At 44.2% G+C, this 25,593-nt stretch overlaps 1 protein-coding gene across 1 annotated transcript in view; it reads left to right on the forward strand.

Moving 5' to 3' along the window:
• The first annotated feature begins 1,797 nt into the window (after positions 1–1,797).
• LOC139665183 (nuclear receptor coactivator 2-like) overlaps positions 1,798–25,593 on the forward strand; it is a 34,533-nt gene continuing 10,737 nt past the window's right edge. Inside the window, exons 1-9 of the mRNA XM_071544168.1 lie at positions 1,798–1,910; positions 4,469–4,641; positions 7,681–7,784; positions 10,950–11,127; positions 11,850–12,038; positions 14,705–14,806; positions 15,646–15,786; positions 17,544–17,697; positions 19,624–20,896. Coding sequence (XP_071400269.1) covers positions 1,819–1,910; positions 4,469–4,641; positions 7,681–7,784; positions 10,950–11,127; positions 11,850–12,038; positions 14,705–14,806; positions 15,646–15,786; positions 17,544–17,697; positions 19,624–20,896 — 2,406 coding nt within the window. The 5' untranslated portion in view covers positions 1,798–1,818. The remainder of the gene's footprint in view (positions 1,911–4,468; positions 4,642–7,680; positions 7,785–10,949; positions 11,128–11,849; positions 12,039–14,704; positions 14,807–15,645; positions 15,787–17,543; positions 17,698–19,623; positions 20,897–25,593) is intronic.

Here is a 25,593-nt window from a genome sequence, read left to right on the forward strand (position 1 = left end):
TTCTCCTCCTCTCTTCTTTCCCGATTTCCCTTCGTATATCTCTTTTGTGTTTCCCCTCCTCCTTCCGTTCTTCTCCTCTTTCCCTCCTTCTTCCTCAGTTGTCTTCTTACCTCTATACCGATCTCTCTCTTTCTTTCCTCTTCTCTTTCCCTCCCCCTTCTTCCTCCACCCTCGCTCTCATTCCTACCCTCCCTATACTCTCTCTCCTCTTCTCTCTCCATCCCTCCTCCCTCTCTGGCCCCCCCTCCCCCTGTCTCTTTCCCTCTTTCCTCCCTTCATCTGCTCAGTATCAGCCTCCAGCCTCCAGACAGGCTGTTATGTAACAGTCAGGTGATGTGTTGGCCTGTTGAAGGGCCTTAAATCCCCGCTGTCCAGCCACTAACTACGATACTGCACTGGATTCTAAAAGTGGATTCATCAGTGTGTGGAACAGGGTTTGGTCCATTCATGAACTAAATAGAGAATGCATGGTGAATTGGAATTGAATTGGAATGACAGGACACAGAATTGAATCCCATTAAATTCCATGAAATCCCACTTCTAAGAGAGTTTGTCTTGACTTGCTGAACATTAAGAAACAAATAAAAGACAGTTAAACAAATCGGTAAATAAACAGGAGTTTACTCATTTGTGTCTATGGCAGACAGCCATAGCACCACAAGGCGGCCATATGCTGTTACAGTCTGTATGTCAGAGGGAGCTGCCAATGGGAGTTTTTGTTTTTTGTTTTAAAGAAAACTAACAGCATCAGCTTAAATGCCAAAAATGCAAATGTGAGAGTCAGTTGTTCCGCATGCGTACAGGAACTGTCTTTACTGAACTTTTTTAATTGAGGTAAATATTGACGCTTAGTCCCAATAGGCTTCCCACATATTCCCTGCAGGGAGATGACAATGGTAGATTGTTGTCATGAGCTCACTCCCTGTTTGATTATGCAGGATTCAAACAGGTTGTACACTTCTTTGGCAGAATGAAAATGTCTGTTTGTAATGCTGCGGTCAAATGAGTAGAGTACTGCTGCCAAGGTTTACGGCTCCATTCCTCATTTAGCTCAATGGCTGTAGCACTCGTACTACATGGCACTGTGGTTTAAAAGTGTCCACCAAATGGCATATGATATACTATTTTGCACATCAAAAAAGAGGAAGACTAGGGTGTCCTGGTGGTTCAGTGGTCGAAGGTGCATACCATGTAAACGCAACGTTTTGGGTTCAAATCCGACTCAGGACATTTGTCGCATGTCATCCCCTCTCTCTCTCCCAATCTATCTCCCAGTCTATCTCCTTCAAATAAAAAAACAAAGCGGAAGACTCAAGGACGTTTAACAATTAACAATTAGCAATTGAAAAGTTGGATAGTTGGAGGTTGTGTGAATTCCCAAAGTGCTCCAGTCTTGCTGTTTTACATTTTTGACTTCTTATTTGGACACTGGGACAACTGTTTTTGCATTCTCTAAGAAGGCCTACAAACATCTTCTACTGTTGGCCTCTGGTAATAATAGTTTTGAAAGCTGATTGTAACCTGATGGTCACTGCACAATATTTCAGAAACAAAAACATAGTCTGAAATTATATTATTTTGTAAAGGAAGGTTTTAAAATAGCTAATAACTTCAGTCATATCCCATTTTGAATTTTACCCTTATGCCAAGAATAAGTTTGTAATAGTAGTTATTTATTTATTTATTAAAATGCTGTCTCTCTCTCTCTCTCTCTCTCTCTCTCTCTCTCTCTCTCTCTCTCTCTCTCTCTCTCTCTCTCTCTCTCTCTCTCTCTCTCTCCCTCCCTCCCTCCCCTGTAGGTGCTGATATTTTCTGAAGATGAGCAGTGGGGGGGAAAACACCCCGGAGCCTCCCAGAGGGGGAGAGTCTCTGAAGAGGAAAGACTGTCAGCCGGACCTCCTGGAGCCCAGGTGAAGACCCACAACCTCAATACACATCTAACACACAGCCTCAATACATCCTCACTGTAACCTCAATGCATCATCAATATAACCTGAGTACATAACTTCCAAACAACGTCACCACAACAATCAATGCATCCTCATTATATCCTCAATATAGACTGCTAATAGACTCAATACATCCTGATCCTCGTCTTAATACATCCTCATTGTAACATCTATACATCCTCACTATAACCTCAACACATACAGTCCTTCCCTATAACCTTGGGACCTCCGAATTGTAACCTCAATACACATCAATACATCCACCTTTTGACCTCATTATAACCTCACTACATACAGTATACCCCATACACAACCTCAGTGTATCCTCACTGTAACCTCGATACATTGTCATTCTAACCATGGTACATAACGCAACCTCTCCAGTCACCTAAAACAATGACACATCCTCACTTAAAACCTCAAGGCATCCTCACTTAAAACCTCAATGCATCCTCACTTAAAACCTCAAGGCATCCTCACTTAAAACCTCAATGCATCCTCACTTAAAACCTCAACACAACCTAATTTAAAACCACACCACATCCTTGTTTAAAACTACACCACATCCTCATTTAAAACCACAACACATCCTCACTTAGAACCTCGACACATCCTCACTTAAAACCTCAACACGCCCTCAATTAAAACCTCAACACAACCTCACTTAAAACCACAGCACATCCTCACTTAAAACCACAGCACATCCTCACTTAAAACCTCAACACGCCCTCATTTAAAACCTCAACACAACCTCACTTAAAACCATAGCACATCCTCACTTAAAACCACAGCACATCCTCACTTAAAACCTCAACACATCCTCACCACAACCCAAGCATAGAGCCATGTTCATTATAAACTCATTACATAACTTCCACGCAACCTCACCACAACCTCAGCACATGTAGCAAATACACAAGGTCTGTATATCCTCATTACACACAGCCAGGGCTGTAGCCAAGACCACCATAATCGAATCCAAGACCAGGTCCAATCCAGTTCCAGTCAAGACTGAGTCCAAAGGGGGTCGAGACCAAGTCAAGACCGACTATTCAAGTCCAACTATTTCAAAGTTTATTGCTTATCCAAAATAAGCAATAAACAGGATACATGCTTTTCTAAATGCAAAAATGATAAGTAAAGATCCCATGAAACGGCATCTTTACCTTCTTGATTTGATGTATTTCCTGTTGAAACAGGATGTTGGGGCTGGACATAATGCAGCGAGGGATCATTCAAAAGTCTAAACCAATGGAATATCAGACAGGCAGAGAGCGAAAGGCAGTTTGATTTGATGGGAGGGGTGGAGGGGCGGGATTGTTCAAAAGTCTGTGATGGTTTGGTTTCCTTGGTTGGAATTTATATTTATGCCTACTGGTGCAGCACGAGGTCACCATTAAAGACTCTCTGTTTTCCAGGCAGTAAAGGTAAGGAGAATTCATTTCATGGAGACTTTAAGGAGCTTCTTCATTTTCTCTGGATGAACAGAGATGTAGATTTGCCTGCAGACGAGCTCTGCGTTAAACCCTTCAACATCCGCTGGCAGGACGAAAAGTGCATTGGAATGCATGAAGCTAGCCAATCATTTTATTGGAGATGAGGTGAAAAAAATTATGTTGTGTATATTTTACAAAGTCATAGATATGCTGAGAAAGGTCGAAAAAATTGAGTCCACATCTAATAGTGGCCAAGACAAGTCCAAGTCCACAGAAACGTGGACTCAAGTCCGGACTCGAGTACTACAGCCCTGCACACAGCTAATTTACAACCTCAATACATCCTCACTATAACCTCAGTACATCCTCACTATAACCTCAGTACATCCTCACTATAACCTCCATAAATCCTCTCCAACACGAAAGGACGACGACTTGTTAGTCCTCTATAAACTGCCGTCTCACAAAGTGCTGTGGCAGCGTTTTTCTCCATCGACCTACAAGAGCCTCGCGACTCATCTTACCAATGTCTCTCTCTCTCTCTCACTCTCTCTCTCTCTCTCTCTCTCTCTCTCCCTTTCGTCTCTGCTCTCCCCTCTCTCCTCTCTTTCCTGAATCACAATGGTTTTAGTAGCATGATCAGTACACTTGTGTTGCAAAAGCATTCATGGATATGAATAACAAATCATATAGAAAGTACACAAATAAAAGTAATTTTTCTACGTACATTAATCAAAAAATCACACACAAAAAAACAATATCTTTCAGGGTTTGCAGCAGAATTCTGTTCGATTCTTTGTCCATATTCATCTTTTAGTCTGGATATTGTGACATAAATATACAAAATTTGCATGAATATCAATTGCTCTGCTCTCCTCACCTAATCCAGTTTTCATTTGTATCTGTTAGGGCTTGGATGCCCTGATTCTGTTACTAAACTTTGGAAAATCCACATTTCTAATAGGAAGATATTTAGGATCCCATCTTCAGCCTCACTCTGTTTATAGTGTGAACGCTCGTGTCTTTCTTGCTATTGATATTATTATGACATTTTTCTCCCCCCCCCCCCCCCCCCCCCCGCAGCCCTAAGAGGAGCACTGAGCGGAGGAACCGGGAGCAGGAGAACAAGTACATCGAGGAGCTGGCCGAGCTGATCTTCGCCAACATCAACGACATGGACGACCTCAACGTCAAGCCGGACAAATGTGCCATCCTCAAAGAGACGGTGAAGCAGATCAGACAGATCAAGGAGCAGGGTGAGGAGGAGCGAGTTCAGTTCAACCTGTGTCCTGCTTTTTATCCCCTAAATAATCACAATCATAATCTTTAGCTATATCACACTTCTCAAAACACATTTACAAAGCATTTTACAAAGGATTAAAAAACAAAAACAGATAAAATCAACAATGGTGACAGCAGCCCTGGTTCAGATGAACCTTAACAAACCAAATGCAAAAATGCAACAAAGTAACTATGGTTCAGACTAAAGAAAACAAACTGTAAGTGTGATTTATCCTACTTGGAGCACCAGGCGGGTGGGGTTTACCACATAAGGACTAATCAGATAGTGTCAGCTTAGTTGTCGTTAGCTAAATGACTAAAATGTAAATTGTAAATGTGAGTGTTAACACACACTCTGTCAGTCACTCTGTGGAAAGCAGATGAGTCGTGCAGACAGACTATGTAACGATGATGATGATGATGAAGATGATAGTGATAATGTATGTGATGATGATGAAGACACAGGCTGCTACAGACTCAGGCAGAAGGTTATTATGTAACTCTGAGCAATATGATGTAAGTATGCAGAGGAAAGTAGGCAGATTTATTCTCTCTCTCTCTCTCTCTCTCTCTCTTTCAGTTTTAAACTTATGATCACAAAGCCTATACTCTCTCTTTCTCTCCTTTCTCCCTCCATCCCTCTGCCTCTCCCCTTTTCCCACCTCTCACGCTTCTTCTTCCTCTTCCTCTTCCTCTTCCTCTTCCTCTTCCTCTCTCCTTTCCATTCCTTTCCTCCCTTCCCTTCCTCCTTTCTCTCTCTTCCTCCCTCCCTGCCTCCTCTCTCTCTCTCTCCTTACTTTCCCTCACCTCCTTCTAGTGTTGTAGTACTCGAGATCGGTCTCGGTCTCGAGACCGGTCTTAAGACCACATTTTGATGGTCTCGGTCTCGTCTCGGAATCGACTGCATTTTTACTCGGTCTTGACTCGGTCTCAGACAAAGAGGACTCTGAATTTTATTTCAAGACCAGTCGAGACCACAATTGCAGTAACATCATACCTGCTGGTGCATTGTCTGATTTATTTATTTTTACTGTGATTGGATGTAAAAGCTATGTGCTCAGGGTGTTTTAACACTTCTGTTTCATTCTGCCCACTGTCTTGAGCCTTTCCAAAGGTCAGTGAAATCGAATTGCAATGTTTCAGGACAAAGGATTGCCTTCTGTCACCGAGTACATACTGTACATCCATTTGTATTTTACTTAAATTCCTAATTCCTTTCTTACTTTTTGAATTTTAGCAGAGAAATGGTGTAAATGTTGAGCCATCTCTCAGATTAAATGGTCTTGAAAATGGACTCGCATTGGTCTGGTCTCGGTCTTGACTCGGTCTCGCCCCCCTCAAAGTCTTGGTCTTGACTCGGACTCGGTTTAGGTGGTCTCAACTACAACACTACCTCCTTCTCTTTCTCGTCCACCCTACCTCCTCTTCCTCTCTTTCTCCCTCCCTCCTTGCTCTCTCACTCTTTTCCTTTCCCACACTCATTTTTCTCACCCTCTCGCTCTCTCTCTCTCTCTCTCTCTCTCTCTCTCTCCCTCCTTCCCTCCCTCCTCCTCCCCTCATTTCTTCTCTCTTGGATCCTACCAGTTGTACAGTTGGCCCGGCCAGCCGGTGTCCACATGTTGAACCACTCTGCTTTTCCAGCTGTTGTTTTCAGCCAGACACACACACACATACACACACACACACACACACACACACACACACACACACACAGAATCAGGACAGCTGGCTACCATATTGGTCGACTTGTCCTGTACACTTGTTCTATAAGGAGGATTTTGTTTTCAGACAGGATTTACAATAAACCCACATAATAAAAAAAAACCTAGAACCTGTAAATAAAATCAAACCAGTAGACATACAAATCACCTCAACATGCACCTTAAAAATTAGTTGCTAAAGGACCCAATTGTTCCATGTAGTGCAATAAAAAGTCTACAGTGAATAGTTAACACCTCAAAACATCCCAAACATCATTGAAAAGCTAATTTCAGGGGGGGATTAAGGCCTGGGCACGCAGGCTGATAATGTATTTATAAAAAAGTTTGCGTACTGCAGCTTTAAGGCTTTGTTAGCCGGCATGACGGCCAGTGACAGGCTTTACGGCTGATGACTCTGTCCAGCTCCGGTCCCACAGCAGGAATGTGAGCTATGTGGCCTAATGGGGCCGCGGGAGGCTTAGAGGTCCAGCGGTGCGGCCGGGGGACCAGACTGGGGACTGGGAGTCTCTAATACGGCCAGGCAGACACGCACAGTGCAGAGGGCGCTGTAATTGTTACCTGCTCTCCGTGTCATGACAGGCAGTCAAACCTGCGGCTGTGACAGCACCTGCAGAGAGAACTCAGTGTCAGTGTTTTTAACTGGTGAAACAAGCCACTGCAACATGATGACACAGTTTGACAGAGTTTTGACAGACGTGTGTGTGTGTGTGTGTGTGTGTGTGTGTGTGTGTGTGTGTGTGTGTGTTCTTGTATTTCTATACCTATGACAGCAAAATGTCCTCTCAGGAATAAAAACAAGAGGACAAATTGAGGGCATTTTGCTGCTTTAAGGAGCTACTTCCAGATTTGGGTTTAAGGTTAATTAGGTTTAGATTAGGGTTAAGGTTAGTTTAGGGCTAGGACTTGGGTTTAGGGTCCAAATTACAACAAGGATTGGATTTAGGGTTATGGTTTAGGTTAGGGTTGTGTTTTAAGAACTGATTTATAAGCTGTTTGTCCCTTCCTAATAGAGTAATGTGTTTTAAAGAAATGATTTAACGCTAGAAATGCCAATGACTTTTGAGGGGCTAATTAAATATACTGTGATTATAAATGCTATTACTTTGCAGGATTTGTCACAGATACTGGGTCATTATATGGGACATTTTGAAAACTGAGAAATTTCAATTCTAAAACACAAACTCAGCTGACCATGACTTGTCCTCTCTAGTTCTGAAATCTGCTTGTTCCTCCCTACAGAGAAATGTGTTTTAGGTTTTTAGTGTTTTAAAAGCTGATTGTTACTTTCTACAGAAAAAGCTCCAGCGGCCGACGCTGAGGAGGTGCAGAAGGCCGACGTCTCGTCCACAGGACAGGGCGTCATCGATAAAGACGCCCTGGGGCCCATGATGCTGGAGGTAGGTCTGGAGACTCATCTCCCACCTCTGTTATCATGTTAGGAAGTAAAGGGCCGCAAGGGTCAAAGCCACAGAGTTTGGTTTGGAGACACGCAACAACGACACCAAGAGTTAACTCAAATATGCCAATTTAATTTAATCTAACCAAGAAATTGCGACATCATTGACAACTCTCTGTCACAGCTTACGGTGGCCTGTAAGTGACATAAATAATCACATAAATCATAATAAATAGTCACATTTTCCCAATAGAGAGGAGGAAGCTAGCTAATTTGAGCAGAGACTCAACAGAAAAATGAAGCTGTAATATATTACTTTGCTAAATACTGGAATAATAATAATACTACTGTATTGTAATTTGCTTTGTATTGATAAACACTATCAACCCCTGCAGATACAGTATATTATGGTCATTTTGTGCTATGGGGCATTACAAATCTTACTAGTTGCACCTTTAAAGTTATTGAATATCGGCACAAAATGTCAGCCTATAAAAACCTGTATCGGTCAAACCCTACCTAAATGGTAATAATGAGAATAAGAAAGACTTTTTTTTTACTTTTATTAATTTAGCACGTAGCAAAATTGAGTTGCAAACTGCTTTACAAGGTTTAAAAAATATGAGCATGGAATAAAGAAGAGGCAGAGGAAAATACTAAATAATAAATAAGGGCAAATGCACAGAATAATTAAAACTAAAAAAAAATAAAAATAAAACACAGATGAGGGGTCAAGTAAAAGCAAAGCCGAAACGAATCCTGAATTCTCTGTTTCAGCAGAGAGGAGGAATGTTGTGGTGTCCAGACCCAACACACACTAATGCAAATCGTTTTAGTTAAATAAACTTATAGCTCAACATGGGGCTGTAGGCCGGAACTCACTGCCGGTTACTCCATCTTGGACCGAGCCAGCCGGGCCGCGGTCGACTCTCATGCAAATACATTACTTCTGATTGACTTGCACACCCAACATGCCACCGACGCGGCAGTCACACATGATGATTGATTTTCTTTTATTTTCGTGTCATGCACACAAAGTGCCCAACCCTCATGGGTTTACAAGACACCAGAGTTACAGTTGCAGTGTTCATACATTTCATTTCATTACAAAATTACAGATTATTATACAGCTCGGTCTTAAACAAAATATTCTGCCTTCTCTCCCAAGCTTGGCAAATAAAATCTGCTACAAAAATGATTCCCTTCTTGAAGCACAACTCAAGTTTTTCATAATCATCCAGCCCAAAGAAATCAACATAAATAGAGGACATTTTACTAAAAAGTACATCTCTTACGTCCCCGTAGACAGGACAGTAAAGCAAGAAATGAACCTCATTCTCAATTTCACCTAACTCACACAACAAACAAGTAGTAGTAGTGATGTAAATGAGTCTCGCGAGAGGCTGCAGGTGTTTGTTATGAGCGTCACTGTCTGAAACATGCAGGCCGGCACATGTAGCAGGTAGAGTGACTCGCTCCTTTCTGGCTTTAAATGGCGCTGGGCTCTACAGTGACGTACAGAGATAACACTCCCTCTGGCTGGCGTTAATGCTTTCATCAACTCTGCGTATGTGTGTGCGTGTGTATGTGTGTGTGTGTGTGTGTATGTGTGTGTGTGTGTGTGCAAGCGTGTGTGTGGTGACGTAGCAAGGGACCTGAGTAAGTATAAATACCTTGCTGAAAAGCCAGATTAGAAAAAGGGGGGGAGGAGCCTGACCATACACACACACACACACACACACTCACACACACACACTATGCACACACACTCACACACATGCACTCTCTCTCTCTCTCTCTCTCTCTCTCATGCACACACACACACACACACACACACACACACACAGTCCGGTCTATATATAGCCCCAACTCACCAGCCGCAGCATTGGCCGAGGTGTTTGCTTAGAGTCCGATAGATAAACTGCAAGCAAGCCAAGTTTCAATGGACTCTATTCTATTCTATTCTATCCTATTCTATTCCATTCTATTCTATTCTATTCTATTCTATTCTATTCTATTCTATTCTATTCTATTCTACTCCACTCCACTCCACTCCAAAATTAGGCAGGTTTGCAGGCAGATATACTGCAGGAGGGTTGTGCAGGCAAAGGGACAATTCACAGCCGGAGCGTATGTGGAAATTGCTGAGTTGACAGGAATGGGGAAATACACACACATGCACACACACGCACACATTCACACACACACACACACACACACACACACACACACACACACACACACACACACTGCTAGAGTAGGTTTGCTGCAATACCTTGAATCATGGCTTTACATTTTATTTTTTTTACAATACTGCCATGATATAAGATGTTATACAGTATTTTAGATTTTAATATCTAATATATTTTGAACCCAAGTTTCACCTCCTCCTCTACTCATGGAGTCCAGTCAGGTTCAGTTAACGCTCTAATTAACGCCCACTCTCTCTCCTTCCTCCCTCTCCTCTTCCTCCCTTCCTCCCTCCCTCCCTCGATGTTCCCTCGTCTCCCTCTGCTGCCTCCTCTCCTCTCCCTCCCACTGTCCTTACACCGTTGCTTCTTCCTCCTTTCTCTTTCAACCTTCCTCCTCCCACTTTCCCTCTACTGTCTCCTCTTCCTCCTCCCACTCTCCCTCTACTGTCTCCTCTTCCTCCTCTCTCCCTTCTTTTGCCTCTCACTTTCTCCTCTTTCTCCTCCCTCCCCACAACCTTCTCTAATATCTCCTCTCCCCTCCTCTCTGCTTCCACCACCTCCTCTTCCTCCTCTCCCCTCCTCTCTGCTTCCACCACCTCCTCTTCCTCTTCTCCCCCCTCTCCCATCTCTCTCTTCTCTCCTTCCACCATCTCCTCTTCCTCCTCCCTTTTCCTCTTCTCCCCCCTCGTCTCCACTGCCTCTTCCTGCTCCTCTCTACCATCTACCATCTCCTCTTCCTCCCCCTTCTCTTTCCACATGTCCTCTTCCCCCTCCCTCCCTCTACGATCTCTTCTTCCTCCTCTCCCTCCCCTTGTCTTCTTTCCTTCATCTCCTCGGTCTTCCCCTCTCTTCCTCCTCCCTCCGCACAACGTTCTCCAATATCTCCTCTCTCCTTCCACATCTCCTCTTCCTCCTCCCTCCCTCTACATACCCCCCCCCCCCCCCCCCCCCTCATCCTCCTCACCACCCCCAAGGCCTTGGACGGCTTCTTCTTCGTGGTCAACATGGAGGGCAACATGGTGTTTGTGTCGGAGAACGTCAGCCAGTATCTGCGCTACCAGCAGGAGGAGCTGATGAACACCAGCGTCTACAGCGTGCTGCATGTTGGAGACCATGCTGAGTTCATCAAGAACCTCCTGCCCAAGAGCCTGGGTGAGAACAGCAACACGGGGGAGGAGCGTGGTCGGGGTGGGGAGGGAGTCAGAGGCTTTAAAGTGATATAACATGCCCCCTGACGCCCATATTGGAGGTCAATAGCCCCCCGGTGGCCATATTGGAAGTCAACAGCTCTTGGCAGCACCGGCTCAGAACGGTTGACTGCATTTCTGAACTTACGATTCGGCCATCTCAACGGTATCACATAGATATTTTGGGAGGGCGAGGTCATTTTTTGCTTTTTTTGATAGTTCACAGTGGAGAGAGATTGGAAATATTGTGAGAGAGAGAGAGGGACCACATGAGACTAAGGTACTCAAACTAAGGTTAGGCTACTGTGAGACAGTAAACTGTTTTGTCTTTATCCGTAGTCTCTACAATTAACAATACCATATACATTTCACATAGATTATTAGAACGCAGAAAAAGTAAACCACAGAAAATGTTGATTTATTGTTTTGTTGAAATTGGGCGGGGCACTTTGAAACGTCACACCATTCTTATCTATAGAAAACCAGCGGGCCTTAGGATAGAGCAGGAATAGGCCACTGCTCTATTATAGGATAGTTTTGTGTTGTGGTATTTATATTGGTGGATCTGATGCCTTAAAAATGATCCCTAACTGGAGGTTATATTTACCCACCTTTCTGCTTAATGCTAGGCTACATCACTGCTTCTAATTTAACCTCTTCGGTGTGGCTTCTCTCTCCGTCCTGCAGTGAACCATCGGAGCAGCGATTCAGCCAACAGGAACAGCCACACCTTCAACTGTCGCATGCTGGTCAACCCCCACGCCGACGGCGAGGCCCGGCCGGCCTCCGACCAGCGGGACGCGGCCCAGCAGAAGTACGAGACCATGCAGTGCTTCGCCGTGTCCGAGCCCAAGTCCATCAAGGAGGAGGGGGAAGGTAACATCTCCTCTCATTGTCTCACTCTCTCTATATCCTCCATATACCTATATCTTTCATGCTGTCTTTCCTGCTTCTCTCTTTCCTTCTTTCACTCTTATTTCTTCTTTGTCTTTCTCTCATCTCTCTCTTTCTCTCTTTTGTGTCACTATCATTTTCTCATTCTTTAGTTCTGTTTGTCCCTTTATCTTTCACTCTCTTCTCTCTCTGTTTTCTCTTTCTTTCTCCATCTCTCTTGCTCTTTCTTTTTCTATCTCTCTTTGTCTTTCTCACTCTTTTCACATCTGTCTTTGCCTTTCTCTGTCATTTTCCCATCTCCCTCTCCACCCCCTCTCCCTCTCTCCTGTGTCCTGTCCTCCTTTCATCACAACTCCTCTCCTCTCTTTCCTGCCATCCACAGAGAGAGACTAATTAGTGTGTGGCACTTTGTCATCTTCCCATCTCAGCTTCACACACACACACACACACACACACACACACACACACACACACACACACACACACCAGGGAAGGGAATCTGTCTAACAGTCTAATTTTAGACCTCCGCCAACCAGATATTTTGCCAATCTCTGTCCTGACAGGAGAAGGGTGGCTGGTAGACAGACTGAGGGTTGGGGGTTGATATTGAGGTTGAGGCTGAGGCTGAGGTGGGGGTTGCAGTTTGGGAGGGAAGTTGAGGTTGACGCTGGAGTTAAGGTTGAGGTTGAAGCTTAGGTTGGGGTATGTTTAGGGTTGAAGTTGAGGTTGAGGGCAGGTTAAGGTTGAAGATGAGGTTGAGGCTGGGATTGAATTTGAAACTGGGATTGAGGTTGAGGCAGATTGTGTGGAAGAAGGTGGATGGGAGATGTTAGGCTGCAGTTATGAGGTTGAAGCTGGGTTAGGTTTAGGTTAGGTTTAGGGTTTTGGTTGAGGCAGATATCGAGGTTGAGGCTGAGGTTGAGGTTGAAGCTGGGGTTGAGGTTGAGGCGGATATTGAGGTTGAGGTGGATTTTGAGGCTGGGGTTGAGTTTGAAGCTGGGGATAAGGTCCAGGCTGGGGTTGAGGTTGAGGCTGAGGATGGGGTATGGTTAGGGTGGAAGTTGAGGCTGAGGTTGAGGGGAAGTTTAGGTTGAAGCTGAGGCTGGGCTTGAGGTTGAAGCTGGGGTTGAGGTTGAAGCTGGTTTAGGTTTAGGGTTAGGTTAGGTTAGGTTTAGGGTTTTGGTTGAGGCAGATATTGAGGTTGAAGCAGAGGTTGAGGTTGAAGCTGGGGTTGAGGTTGAGGCGGATATTGAGGTTGAGGTGGATTTTGAGGCTGGGGTTGAGTTTGAAGCTGGGGATAAGGTCCAGGCTGGGGTTGAGGTTGAGGCTGAGGATGGGGTATGGTTAGGGTGGAAGTTGAGGCTGAGGTTGAGGGGAAGTTTAGGTTGAAGCTGAGGCTGGGCTTGAGGTTGAAGCTGGTTTAGGTTTAGGTTAGGTTTAGGGTTAGGTTAGGTTTAGGGTTTTGGTTGAGGCAGATATTGAGGTTGAAGCAGAGGTTGAGGTTGAAGCTGGGGTTGAGGTTGAGGCGGATTTTGAGGTTGAGGCTAGGGTTGAGTTTGAAGCTGGGGATAAGGTCGAGGCTGGGGTAGAGATTGAGGGTGAGGATGGGGTATGGTTAGGGTGGAAGTTGAGGCTGAGGTTGAGGGGAAGTTTAGGTTGAAGCTGAGGCTGGGGTTGAGGTTGAAGCTGGGGTTGAGGTTGAAGCTGGGGTTGAGGTTGAGCTTGAAGCTGAGATTGAAGTTGAAGCTGGGGTTGAGGGCTGGGACTAGAGGCTGAAGCAGGGACAAGTACCAGGGTGGGCTGTTCAGCACTATGATTGTGATGATTAATTTACAGTAATATTCAATGAACTTTTTGATCATTTTTGTAAAGTCTCTCTTCCAGCTCATATAAATATATACAGTATCTAAACCTTCTTGTGTCAGCATATTGTTTATACCAACAAGAGTTGGGAGCTAGGGACAGACAGGTGGACAGACAGACAGACAGAGAGACAGGGGAATAAGGCAGACGGGCTGCCTTCTTAATGAGGAAGGTGTTGATGGTATAACAGGTGGGGAGCCAGAACAAGACCACCCGAGAGAGAGAGAGAGAGTGCACAGAGTTACACACACACACACACACACACACACACACACACACCTACCTTTTGAGGTGTAAACTGCCACCGAGGGAATATTGTGACAGTCAGTTGTGATCGCACTGCTGTTTTGTGGTACCTCTCCCCCTCAGTACAACAACTTTCCATTTCATATAGGCCTAGTATTGCATGCATGATGTAATTCTTTCACTTGTAACAGGTGTCTGGGTAGATTTAGTTTGTCTGAAGCACATTGTAACATTGTTTGCAAAACCGCTATACAAATAACAATTATTTTATGTGCAGTAGGTATTATTGTAGTTGTTGTCCTAATTAGTTTCATTGTGATTATAGTGTCTAATAACTATGAATCGTCCACTAAGAGTGCTGCATTTGATAAAGTCAAATAATGTTCCTTTGTGGAGGGAAATAAGTAAACTAAACTCAACTACAATGATGATTCCATATTTGATTAGTATATATATGTCAGTGAGTCAGAATCATGGCAAATGATCAGTTAGGTGGGTGAATGATTATTTTAACCCATGTACTCTGTCAATGCATGCAGATTTCCAGTCTTGTCTGATCTGCGTGGCGAGGAGGGTTCCCATCAAAGAAAGGCCGGTGATGCCGAGCTACGAGAGCTTCACCACCCGACAAGACCTTCAAGGTAGGGGTTGGGGGGGGGGGGTCTGTTGTTAATATGTAGTGATAGATCAATGCAGCAGTTTGCCAATATGTTATATAATGGTGTCGTCCCACCTTTGATATGACGGATTAGCTTGGTTACTTATTTATTGTGTAATTGGTCCATTTTTCACACTGGCTGTCCATGGGAAGCCCTTAAACTCTAATGGGATTCCACACAAGTATGCATGAATAAATTATTCTTCTTCTTCTTCTTCTTCTTCTTCTTCTTCTTCTTCTTCTTCTTCTTCTTCTTCTTCTCCTCCTTCTTCTTCTTCTATATCCTGAGTTTCCATGGAGAGTTTTAGTGTCACATGGACTAAATGCTTTTTCACAGGCTTTTCCACTCCGACAAGAATAACATTTCTGAGAGAAACACTGAGTCCTTGTAATTTTTTGGAATTTCTTCACCAATATCATTGGATTTAAAGAAATTGGCACAAAATATTGGCTCTCTGCAGCTTCAATCCAAAAATCCGGTATCAGTGTCAGCCTTCAAAAACCACATTGGTCGAACCTCATTAGTACGGATCACTGTCCCTAACTATTAATATTGCTATTACAGCCCATTCCAGTAGACCAGATTACATTAGGATTGCTAACAAGCTCATTTTACAACAGAAGTGCCGGTAAAGTTTTCCTTTCGCCACTGTGTGATTTTATTATTTAATTTAAACTTTATTTTACCAAACTGTACAATTCAAAATGAAAATTGATGCTTGTCGAGACGGATCACGGGCCACCCCTGCTGCTCCGTAACAGGTAAACATCTAAAGCATGACAGTAACCTTTTAACATCAGTGCCATCTCCAACTCGTCCAGGTAAGATCACGTCGCTGGACACCAGTCTGCTGCGGGCGTCCATGAAGCCGGGCTGGGAGGACCTGGTGCGGCGCTGCATCCAGAGGTTCCACCTGCAGAATGACGGGGAGATATCCTTCGCCAAGAAACACCAGCAAGACGGTGAGTGGGACGACCCGGACCTTATCTCGCAATCTACAGATAACAGATTTAACTGGAACAAAGAAGAAAAACAGAGAGTGCTACAAAATGGTGCAAAGTGTAAAAAAAAGATGAAGAAAAAGAAGGTGCTCCTTGGTTTGGAATATGTAACTGAAAGAAACAAAAGTCCAAGGCACTCTTCTTTGAAAAACTTAAGGCCTTTATGTTATAGGCTCATCTAGGGACATTTAGGGCACTTTCACACCTGCGCTTTTAGTCTGGTTAAATCGGACTTTGGTTTGTTTTCCCCCTTGGTGCGATTCGTTTGGGCAGGTGTGAACACAGTAATCGCACTCGGGTGCGGACCAAAACAACCACACCGAGACCCTTTAGAGGAGGCGGTCTCAGTCCGGTCCCGAACAAACTCTGGAGCAGTTCGTTTGTGGTGGGAACGTGATCCGACCTCGATCCGACCCAACTACCAGGTGTACTCAATTTACTCCGCAAGTTTGAGCTAAACGGCTCCTGTAGCCAGGTATAGCAGGTATAGCAGCTATAGCAGGTACAGCAGGTATAGCAGGTATAGCAGGTATAGCCAGTATAGCATTTTCAAGACGTTTCCTCGAAGTGCATTCCGCATTCTGCTGGTACAGTTTTGCCTGGTATATTGCCCAGATAATTACAACAGTTATGAGCAAATGCCAACTCTGCCGTTGCTCCATGTTGCATAGCAATGTGCACTAGTCCAGAACACAGGACCTTCTTCCTGTATTTACTTTCTTGCTCCCGCCCCAGACACATCTGACAAATAAGCGGAGTGAATGTTCTCACGTGGTTTGTAGTGATGCATTTTGGTTCGCTTGGATTTTTCTCCGTGTGAAAAGAAACCGAACCAAGGGGAAAGCAAACGAACTATAGGTGTGAAAACGCCCTTAAAAACACAACACTCTAACGTGTTTCAGGATTGGCCTTCAAACCTTCGAACTTGTTGGAGTGTTTTAAGTGTTTTTAAATGTCAAAACAGAAGATTCAAACAGAATTAACTGGTTGTTGTTTTTTTACCCAGGGAATGTTTGCTGATCTTGCCTGATATTTTTCAGCAGCGCCTTGTTTCACATTCATACAGTTCCACACATTCACATCTGGAAGCTGAGCATGATGAAGGATATTGTAGCCAAAGAGTAACTGAATTCAGAGTAACTGAATTCTTTAAATTCCTTTGGTTCTTTGTGATTTGTGCACCTTGCACCTTGCTGCAAGGATGCAACAGATTTTTCACCCAGCAGACCTGTACAACCACAGTCAGCGCACCATATACACAGCTATAGTCTTGTACTGGTTCATTAGGGTTATTGGGGTTTCAGTGCCTTAGAATTTCTTTGAGGATACAATGATAGATTAGGGGTGAACAATGCATTCATCCCACCATGCTGGACGTTTTCCACCATATTGCTTGCAACTTTGAAATACCATCAATTCTTTGGAATTGCTCAAATTGGAATATGTTCATCTCTAACTTTCCTTCACAATTACTCTTTGTTTTTTGGGGAATTTACTTGTAGGAAGAATTACATGTTTTCTGTCTAGCTCACTGGTCTTCAATTATGCGCCACCATGACTCAAGAGTCTGCAGGTTTTCATTCCAACCAAACTGCAGACTCTTGGACCTTGATGGCAAATGATTGAAAACCCCTGATCTAACTCCATTGCTTTCTCTGTTTGGGGTTTTATTCTTAGGAAGTGTAACTTTCTATCATTTCTTTTCTGTGTCTTTGCAGTGTTGAGGCAGGGCCACGCGTTCAGCCCTCTGTACCGTTTCTCCCTGTCGGACGGGACCATCGTCTCGGCTCACACCAAGAGCAAGCTGGTCCGATCCGCGGCCACCAACGAGCCGCAGCTCTACATGTCCCTGCACATCCTGCAGAGGTACAGGTCTCTGCCTCTGTCTCTGCCTCTGACTGCACTGCAAAAAATATCCATCTTACCCAGCCACAGTATTGAGTCTTAAAGCTGTACCAGGAAAGATTTTTAAGTAAAAATACACTCACCTTATCAACTTCAATCACAAATTGGGACTAAAAAAGAGAAGAGCTTCGCATCTCCTCTAATTGAGGCACCATATGGTCACTGGCACGAAATCTTGTTCTTTCAAATCAAGAGTGTAATACAAAACTGTCTCCTAAACAGCAGTGAGCAAGCGTTCTGCCCATAGAAAGCTAGACTCACCAGCAGCGGCTGGCTCACCATCTCCACCACCACCAGATACTAAAGGCATTCCATTTTCACGTTCTTTTTACGCTTCATGTCTAGTTTTGGCCAAAGCTGGTTGCGTCTGTGAAATGTGGAAAGATGCTATTTTGACTTGTGGGTGTAGAAAATCAATATATTATATGATCTCTTTATCGGTTGGACCAAAATGTCAGTTTCCAGATTGAAACCAATGAATGAATGATGATACCTACTATAAACTCACTATAGAATACCATAGACATGCAAAGTCCCTATAGTAGCTAATACTATAGGAATATGATAGTGATTTTTTGCTCTGTATGCATTTTAGCCTACGTACTATATTTCTCAGGGTTCAAATGAATATAGCCTATAGTACCGTTTTTATTGTGCCAGGAGTTCAGTTTCCTGACTGAAGCCACAAAATGTGACGTGACCGCCACGCCTTCTCAAAGCGCCAAGCTGCTTAACACAAAATCTGTCAGTGGGGTGAGATTATTCCCCTAATTTCCTCTGCAAATCAACTTTTCAGGAATTTTCCTGATTCAAGCGTCATTAGTGGAGTGATTTGTCTTGTTTTAACACGGTGACATCTGTTTATAGAAAATTCCTGAATTAAGTATAACTGCATTAGAAACAAGTGGAATTATCTCACCCCCATTGGCAGAATTTTACAAGATTTTATGAGAGAATATGAGACTAAATGGATAAAATGGATATTTTCTTGCAGTGTATCTCTCCCTACTGCCTTTTCCTATCAGTCTGTGTGTCTGTCACATGTTCTCTTACAGTGTGTGTACATAGTTTCCCTCTTGATTTGGACAAAGAGGGGATACTGTAATATGGATTAGGAACAAAGAGCCTGTTATTCAGAACCGTTGCCATATGTGTAGACCAAAACTGACACAAGTACTACCAGCCAGTCCGGTCTACAGTACCCCATTCCTCCCTCCCACCACTGGGACCGGCCGCGACCCAACAGACGTCCAGCCGTTGGTATGACCGTCCCGGGTCGGGAATTGGACAGCGGTCAGAAAACAATGCCAGGACTGTTACCCGGAGCATTCGGGGATCAACGGCGTGAACTTGGCCTTTACTTACACAAGTTTCACATTCAAAATTGTCGCTCCAGTGCTCGGCACAATGAGAGCTTTGTGTGTTTGGTGTGAGCCTGAAGCCGATCCATGTTTAAAGCTCTCTCTTTCTCTGCTCCAGCTTTAGGCCTTGTTATGTGATTGTTTGCTTAGTTGAGTACACTACTTTAGAGCTGCTATCTGTTTTATGAGTTATGGCATGAGTGATGGTGGAACTGGATTGGTGAACAGGACAGTTATTTAGCCTATCCATAGTGTATTGAAGAACTTTTCTTATTCCAAAATGCTATGCAGTCTTTTTGGGGGGAAATATCTGTAAAATATAAAGAATTTAGTCTGTAAAAACAATGCCATTCTGTCAACTAACGACTTATATACCACTATTTTTTCTTACAAGAAAAAATCATCAATCATTTAGAAGAAGTAGCGTCAGTTTTGTTCCAAATGCCGGATATCAGATATTGTGACAAACATTTTTTGATTTGTCAATTTTGATTGACAAATACAAATGTTATTTCTGTTCCAGGGAGCAGAGCATGTGCGGCATGAACCCAGACGCACCTGGTGGTCAGGCCATGGCCAAGGCAGTGAGCGGTGCGTCCTCCATGACCCCGCCCAGCGCGGGTGGCCCCTCCCCGTCTCCTGACGCCACCGTCAGCAGCAACACCCACCACCCCGCCTCGGCCCCCGGCCGCGGTTTCGGGTGTCAGGGTGGCGCGTCGGGCCGGGCGCCCACGCCTCAGGGAAGCAGCCACGCGCTCAAGCTGGGTAGCCCTTCGTCCCAGGGAAGCCCGAGCGTCACGTCGGGGGTCCAGGGTGCCGTGTCGTCTCCTCGCCACCGCCAGAGCCCCGGCATGGTGGCCAGCAGCAGCAGCAGCCCCCGCCTCCCCCCTCATCCCTCCGGCCCTTTCTCCCCGGCGGGTGGCCTCCACTCCCCAGCGTCTGTATGCAGCAGCACAGGACCAGGAAGTGGCCATGGGTACAGCAACAGCTCCCTCAGTGCGCTGCAGGCCCTCAGCCAGGGCCACGAGGTTTCCCAGGGACTCGCCGAGGGGCAGTCACCTGACAGGGACCCGGCCGGCCTCCAGAGCCCCCTTCACAGCAGCAACAATGCTAGCCAGCTAGCCAAGAACAATGCTAGCTTGGAGGCCGACATATTTGGAAGTTTCGGGGAGCAGCAAGACTCGGTGTCGTCCCAGAACCAGGAGGGGGAGCAGGGGGAGGGGAGTGACGGCATCCCAGAAGGCTTCGGGGGGAACGGAAGGCTAGCGGAGCTCAGCGACGCCCCGAACCGCCTGCTGAACAGCAAAGGCCACACCAAGCTCCTCCAGCTCCTCACCAACAAGTCTGAACACGCCGAGTCCTGCTCGCCACACGGCACCCTGGGGGACGACCCGAACTGTAAGGACCACATGGGTGGAGTCGGGGGGGTGCCCGGGGCTGGTTTAGGGGCGGGGCATAACAACCACTCCACCTCTTTAAAGGAGAAACACAAAATTCTGCACAGGTTGCTGCAGAACAGCACCTCGCCCGTGGAGCTCGCCAAGCTAACGGCTGAAGCTACTGGAAAAGACCCCATCGGCCCGGAGTCGGCCGCGGGGGACAACATGGCCGCCCTGGGTGAGCTGGTCGCTAAACAGGAGCCGGGGAGCCCCAAAAAGAAGGACAACGCGTTGCTTCGCTACCTGTTGGATAAGGATGATAACGGCATCCAGGAGAAAGGCATCAAGATGGAACCTGCCGACGGGTTGAAGATGTCCAACATTAAGACAGAGAAACATGAAGCTGGATTCAACATGGCCGACCAGGTGAGTGATTATGATCATTCATTATAGTCAACTTTACGTGACGTAAGCTTTAAAGGGGCATTAAGTAATCTATGATCTCTATCAGCAACCAGTAGGAATTGCAAAAACATCGACTCACCCCTCCTGTCTTGTGGCCTGTATTTGACATGAACAATAAAGTCACATTTTCACAAAGTAGAGGAGTAAGCTAGCTAATTAAAGCAGAGATCCAACAGAAACGTCTAGTGAAGAGCTGATATATCACCATGCTAAATACTGAAATAATAAAACTGCTTTTTTGGCTTAAGAAGGAGGCTTTTGAGCATTCATAGCGGAAATGACACACACATTTTTCTTTATTTTTGCTATTTTTCACATTTTAGAATAACAGTAAAGACATCAGAACTATGAACTAACACAAATGGAATTATGCAGCGACCAAAAAAGTGCTAAACAAATCAAAACTATCTTATATTTAAGATTCTTTAAAGTAGCCGCCCTTTGCCTTGATGGCAAGGCAAAGGCTTTGGAAAGAAATTCATACATAGGATCAACTTCACTATTTATATTTGTCCAATTTCAAGCATTTAAGCAGAAGCCTTTAGATCAAAATGGCTTTAAGATCATGGGAAACATAGAACAATCAATCAAGTGGGTCCAGAGTTTTGACTGGCAGTGTATATGATGGTAATTTTGTGTTACGGGGCTGTAAAAATCAACCTATATGAACCTCTGGAAACGTCCACTTCACACTTTGACATATTGCCGTATTTAACAGTGAATTTGGAAAGATGTCTGCATGTGAAGTGTTGAGTGGTAAGCTGAGCGCCTATAAACACCTGGGAGTGAGAAGTACAGTAGCTGCTGAGCTGACGCTTGGCGTTCGCTGGGCGTTTGGCTCGGTCCGATGTTTGTTGGCTCCGTGTTGATTTCCTCTTTAGGCAGCCGCTGGCAGGCGGGCGGGCGTCAGGACCCTCCCTGAAACACAAGACACTCTGGCAAGGGATGCAGAGGAGTACTGTTTATAGGGCTTAGTGTGTGTGTGTGTGTGTGTGTGTGTGTGTGTGTGTTTGGGGGGTGTGTATGTGGGCGTGAGTCAGAGAAAGGGAAACCAAAAATGAGAAAGTGTGTGCATGTGAAACACAAGACATTCTGGCAAGGAACACGTAGGAGTTCTGTTTATATGGCTCAGCATATAGGTGTAAGTAAGTAAGTAAGTGGGTGTAGGTGTGTGTGTGTGTGTGTGTGTGTGTGTGTGTGTGTGTGGGTGTGTGAACAAACCTCCCAGAAGACCAGAAGATGTCTGGCACCCGTCTATAGACAACAGCTGCCCAGCCAGTGTTGTTACAGCCACTTCTGTGGGCTTTCATCGCCTCATTTGTGTGTGTGTGTGTGCGTGTGTGTATGTATGTGTGTGTGTGTGTGTGTGTGTGTGTGTGTGCGTGTGTGTGTGAGAGAGAGAGACAGAGAAAGAGAGAGATATCTGTCCAAAAAAGGGAAATATTGAACATGAATAAGTCTGTTTGTGTCTGTGTTTGCATGTAAGGAAGGAGGAAGAGAAGGCTGAAAGAGGAAGAGCTAGATGGAGTTAAAGAGCAGGCGGAGGAAGAGAAGAGGAAGAGGAGAGGAGGAGGAGGAGAGAGAGGAAGAACGAGATTAGAGGAGGGGAGGAGGAGGAGGAGCAGAGTAGATATGAAGGAGAGAGAGAAAGAGAGAGCGAGAAAGGTGAAGCAAAATAACAAAGTAGCTGACAAACAGCAGGTCACCCTGTCACTATACAGACAGAGAGGGAGGGAGTGTGTGTGTGTGTGTGTGTGTGTGTGTGTGTGTGTGTGTGTGTGTGTGTGTGTGTGTGTGTGTCTGCACACACGTGTGAGAGATGGGAGGGAGAGCGTGTGAGTATGCATGTGCGTTTGCCTGTGTACATGTGTGAGAGGCAGAGGGTGTGAGTGTATCCGTGTTAGAGCATTTGTATCCGTGTTAAGAGAGTGTGTGTATTCATGTTAGTGTGTGTATCTATGTTAGAGTGTGTGTATTTATGTTAGAGTGTGTATTCATTAGAGTGTGTGTATCTTAGTTAAGAGTGTGTGCATTCGTATTAGAGTGTGTGTATCTATGTTAGAGTGTGTGTATCTATGTTAGAGTGTGTGTATTCATGTTAGAGTGTGTGTATCTTAGTTAAGAGTGTGTGCATTCGTATTAGAGTGTGTGTATCTATGTTAGAGTGTGTGTATCTATGTTAGAGTGTGTGTATTCATGTTAGAGTGTGTGTATCTATGTTAGAGTGTGTGTGTGTCTATGTTAGAGTGTGTGTATCTATGTTAGAGTGTGTGTATCTTAGTTAAGAGTGTGTGCATTCGTATTAGAGTGTGTGTATTCATGTTAGAGTGTGTGTATCTATGTTAGAGTGTGTGTATCTATGTTAGAGTGTGTGTGTGTCTATGTTAGAGTGTGTGTATCTATGTTAGAGTGTGTGTGTCTATGTTGGAGTGTGTGTATCTATGTTAGACTGTGTGTGTGTGTCTATGTTAGAGTGTGTGTATCTATGTTGGAGTGTGTGTGTCTATGTTAGAGTGTGTGTATCTATGTTGGAGTGTGTGTGTCTATGTTAGAGTGTGTGTATCTATGTTGGAGTGTGTGTGTCTATGTTAGAGTGTGTGTATCTATGTTGGAGTGTGTGTGTCTATGTTAGAGTGTGTGTGTGTCTGTGTTGGAGTGTGTGTGTCTATGTTACAGTGTGTATTCATGTTAGAGTGTGTGTATCTTAATTAAGAGTGTGTGTATCTATGTTAGAGTGTGTGTATCTATGTTTAAAGTGTGTATTCATGTTAGAGTGTGTGTATCTATGTTGTAGTGTGTATTCATGTTAGTGTGTGTATCTTAGTTAAGTGTGTGCATTTCTATTAGAGTGTGTGTATCTACTGTATGTTGGAGTGTGTGTGTCTATGTTAGAGTGTGTGTGTCCGCATTAAGAGCCTGTGTATCCGTGTGTGACAAAGCGAGCATGTGACAGTGTGTGTAACTTTGTGAGTGTATGGAAGAGCATGGAAGAGTGTGTGTAGCATTGTTGAGTGTGTGTGTGTGTGTGTGTGTGTGTGTGTGTGTGTGTGTGTGTGTGTGTGTGTGTGTGTGTGTGTGTGTGTGTGTGTGTGTGTGACGGCATGTGAAAGTGTGTGTGTGTGTCGGTATCGTTGTGTATCTTTGTGTGTGACAGTGTTAAGAGTGTCGGTCACGCTAAGTGTGTGTTAATATTAGTGTGTGTATCTGAGTGAGTGTGTTTATCTTTGTGAAAGCGTGTATCCATGCTGGAGTGTTAGAGTGTGTGTTCACTGTGTGTGTGTGTGTGTGTGTGTGTGTGTGTGTGTACGCCAGCTGAACAGAGCTGTGAGTGTGTCTTACATCACACATGACCTCATTAGCGCCGGCGGTTTATTTTTAGCTCCTCCTCTATTCATCAGCCAAACGGGCCGGAGGAAACCATTCCTGTCTAAAAAAGGGGGGGGGGGGGGGGCAGCGGAACGTTCCATTAATGTGTGTGTGTGTGTGTGGATGGGGGGGGGGGGGGTGACTTTACACTGTTACACTCAAGGGAGTTTTCAGTTTCTTTCAAAGTTGAGTGTGAGCGCCGTCCGTCACCGAAGCTTTCACACTGAGATTAATGAACTGAGACTTTAAATGATAGACATGTGTTTAGAGCCAAAAGTTTTTTATTTTTTTTTATTCTTCAGTGGAGTTTTCATCTCCAAATCAGGCATCATTTTTCATTGTTTTCTACATATTTACCATTCATTACATTAAATGCTAAAATAGACAAAAACATAAGAAACAAGTAGCCTTACACATATTTTGGACAAATATTCCACCAAAAAAAAAAAAGAAAGTAAAGTAAAGAAAAACGTGTTTAAAATGTGTTTTTAAAATAATGTCAGAGGAATTATAACATAGGAAGATGATCATTTTGGAAAATGATTGAGTATTTTATGTGATTTTAAAAAGTAGGAATAGGCTAAATATTAGAATTAGCTTTTGTTACAGCATGTAGCTACTGATGTGATGTTTTTTATGGTTTCACTTCAACTGAAAGTTTCCATAAAGGTGGAGACAGTTTCATCACCTTGGCGTCTGTGAAGCCCATTGAAAAGCAGAATAACGTTTCAAAAATACTTGGCTGTCACTGAAAATAAGATAAGACGATAAGAAAGGTTTTCTTCTGATGGCAGTTTGCTTCAAATCGAGGCTCACACCGGCCTCGAAAATCCCTGAAAGTTTGTGAAAAGTGAAATAAAGCCTTGAAATTTTGAAAATGAATGGATGGGCTTGAAAATACTTTATTTTTTTATTAAAGCAGGATCAACTCTTTACATCCTGAGGAAAACCCTGTGGTGGAGATCTATGGTTTTAAAATGAATGAAGGATTTTACCAGGATTTCTTGATCCCCCTCATCTTCTGCTGCCTTCAAGTCCTGTCAGAAATATCAGAATTACAACACAGCGACACGAACAAGCGGACAAAGTGGAAAATACAACTCAGAAAGTCTGAATTGAATGCCGTAGGCTCTGTCTTTATTAAAAACCTTAACTCAAAGATTTAGTGTCTGTAGTTAATTAGATACTGATGCTGGTAATGTGGCTGAGCTCGACATAATTCTTGGGTAGTAATAAGTAAAGTAATTCATTAATTTTAAGAGATTAAATTAAGAAATTTGTGAGATAAAAAA

The sequence above is a fragment of the Centroberyx affinis genome, unplaced genomic scaffold (assembly GCF_046629955.1).
Source record: "Centroberyx affinis isolate AG114_WGS23_722 - 3 ecotype Tasmania unplaced genomic scaffold, CSIRO-AGI_Caff_v1 ptg004480l_1, whole genome shotgun sequence".
Lineage (NCBI taxonomy): Eukaryota > Metazoa > Chordata > Actinopteri > Beryciformes > Berycidae > Centroberyx > Centroberyx affinis.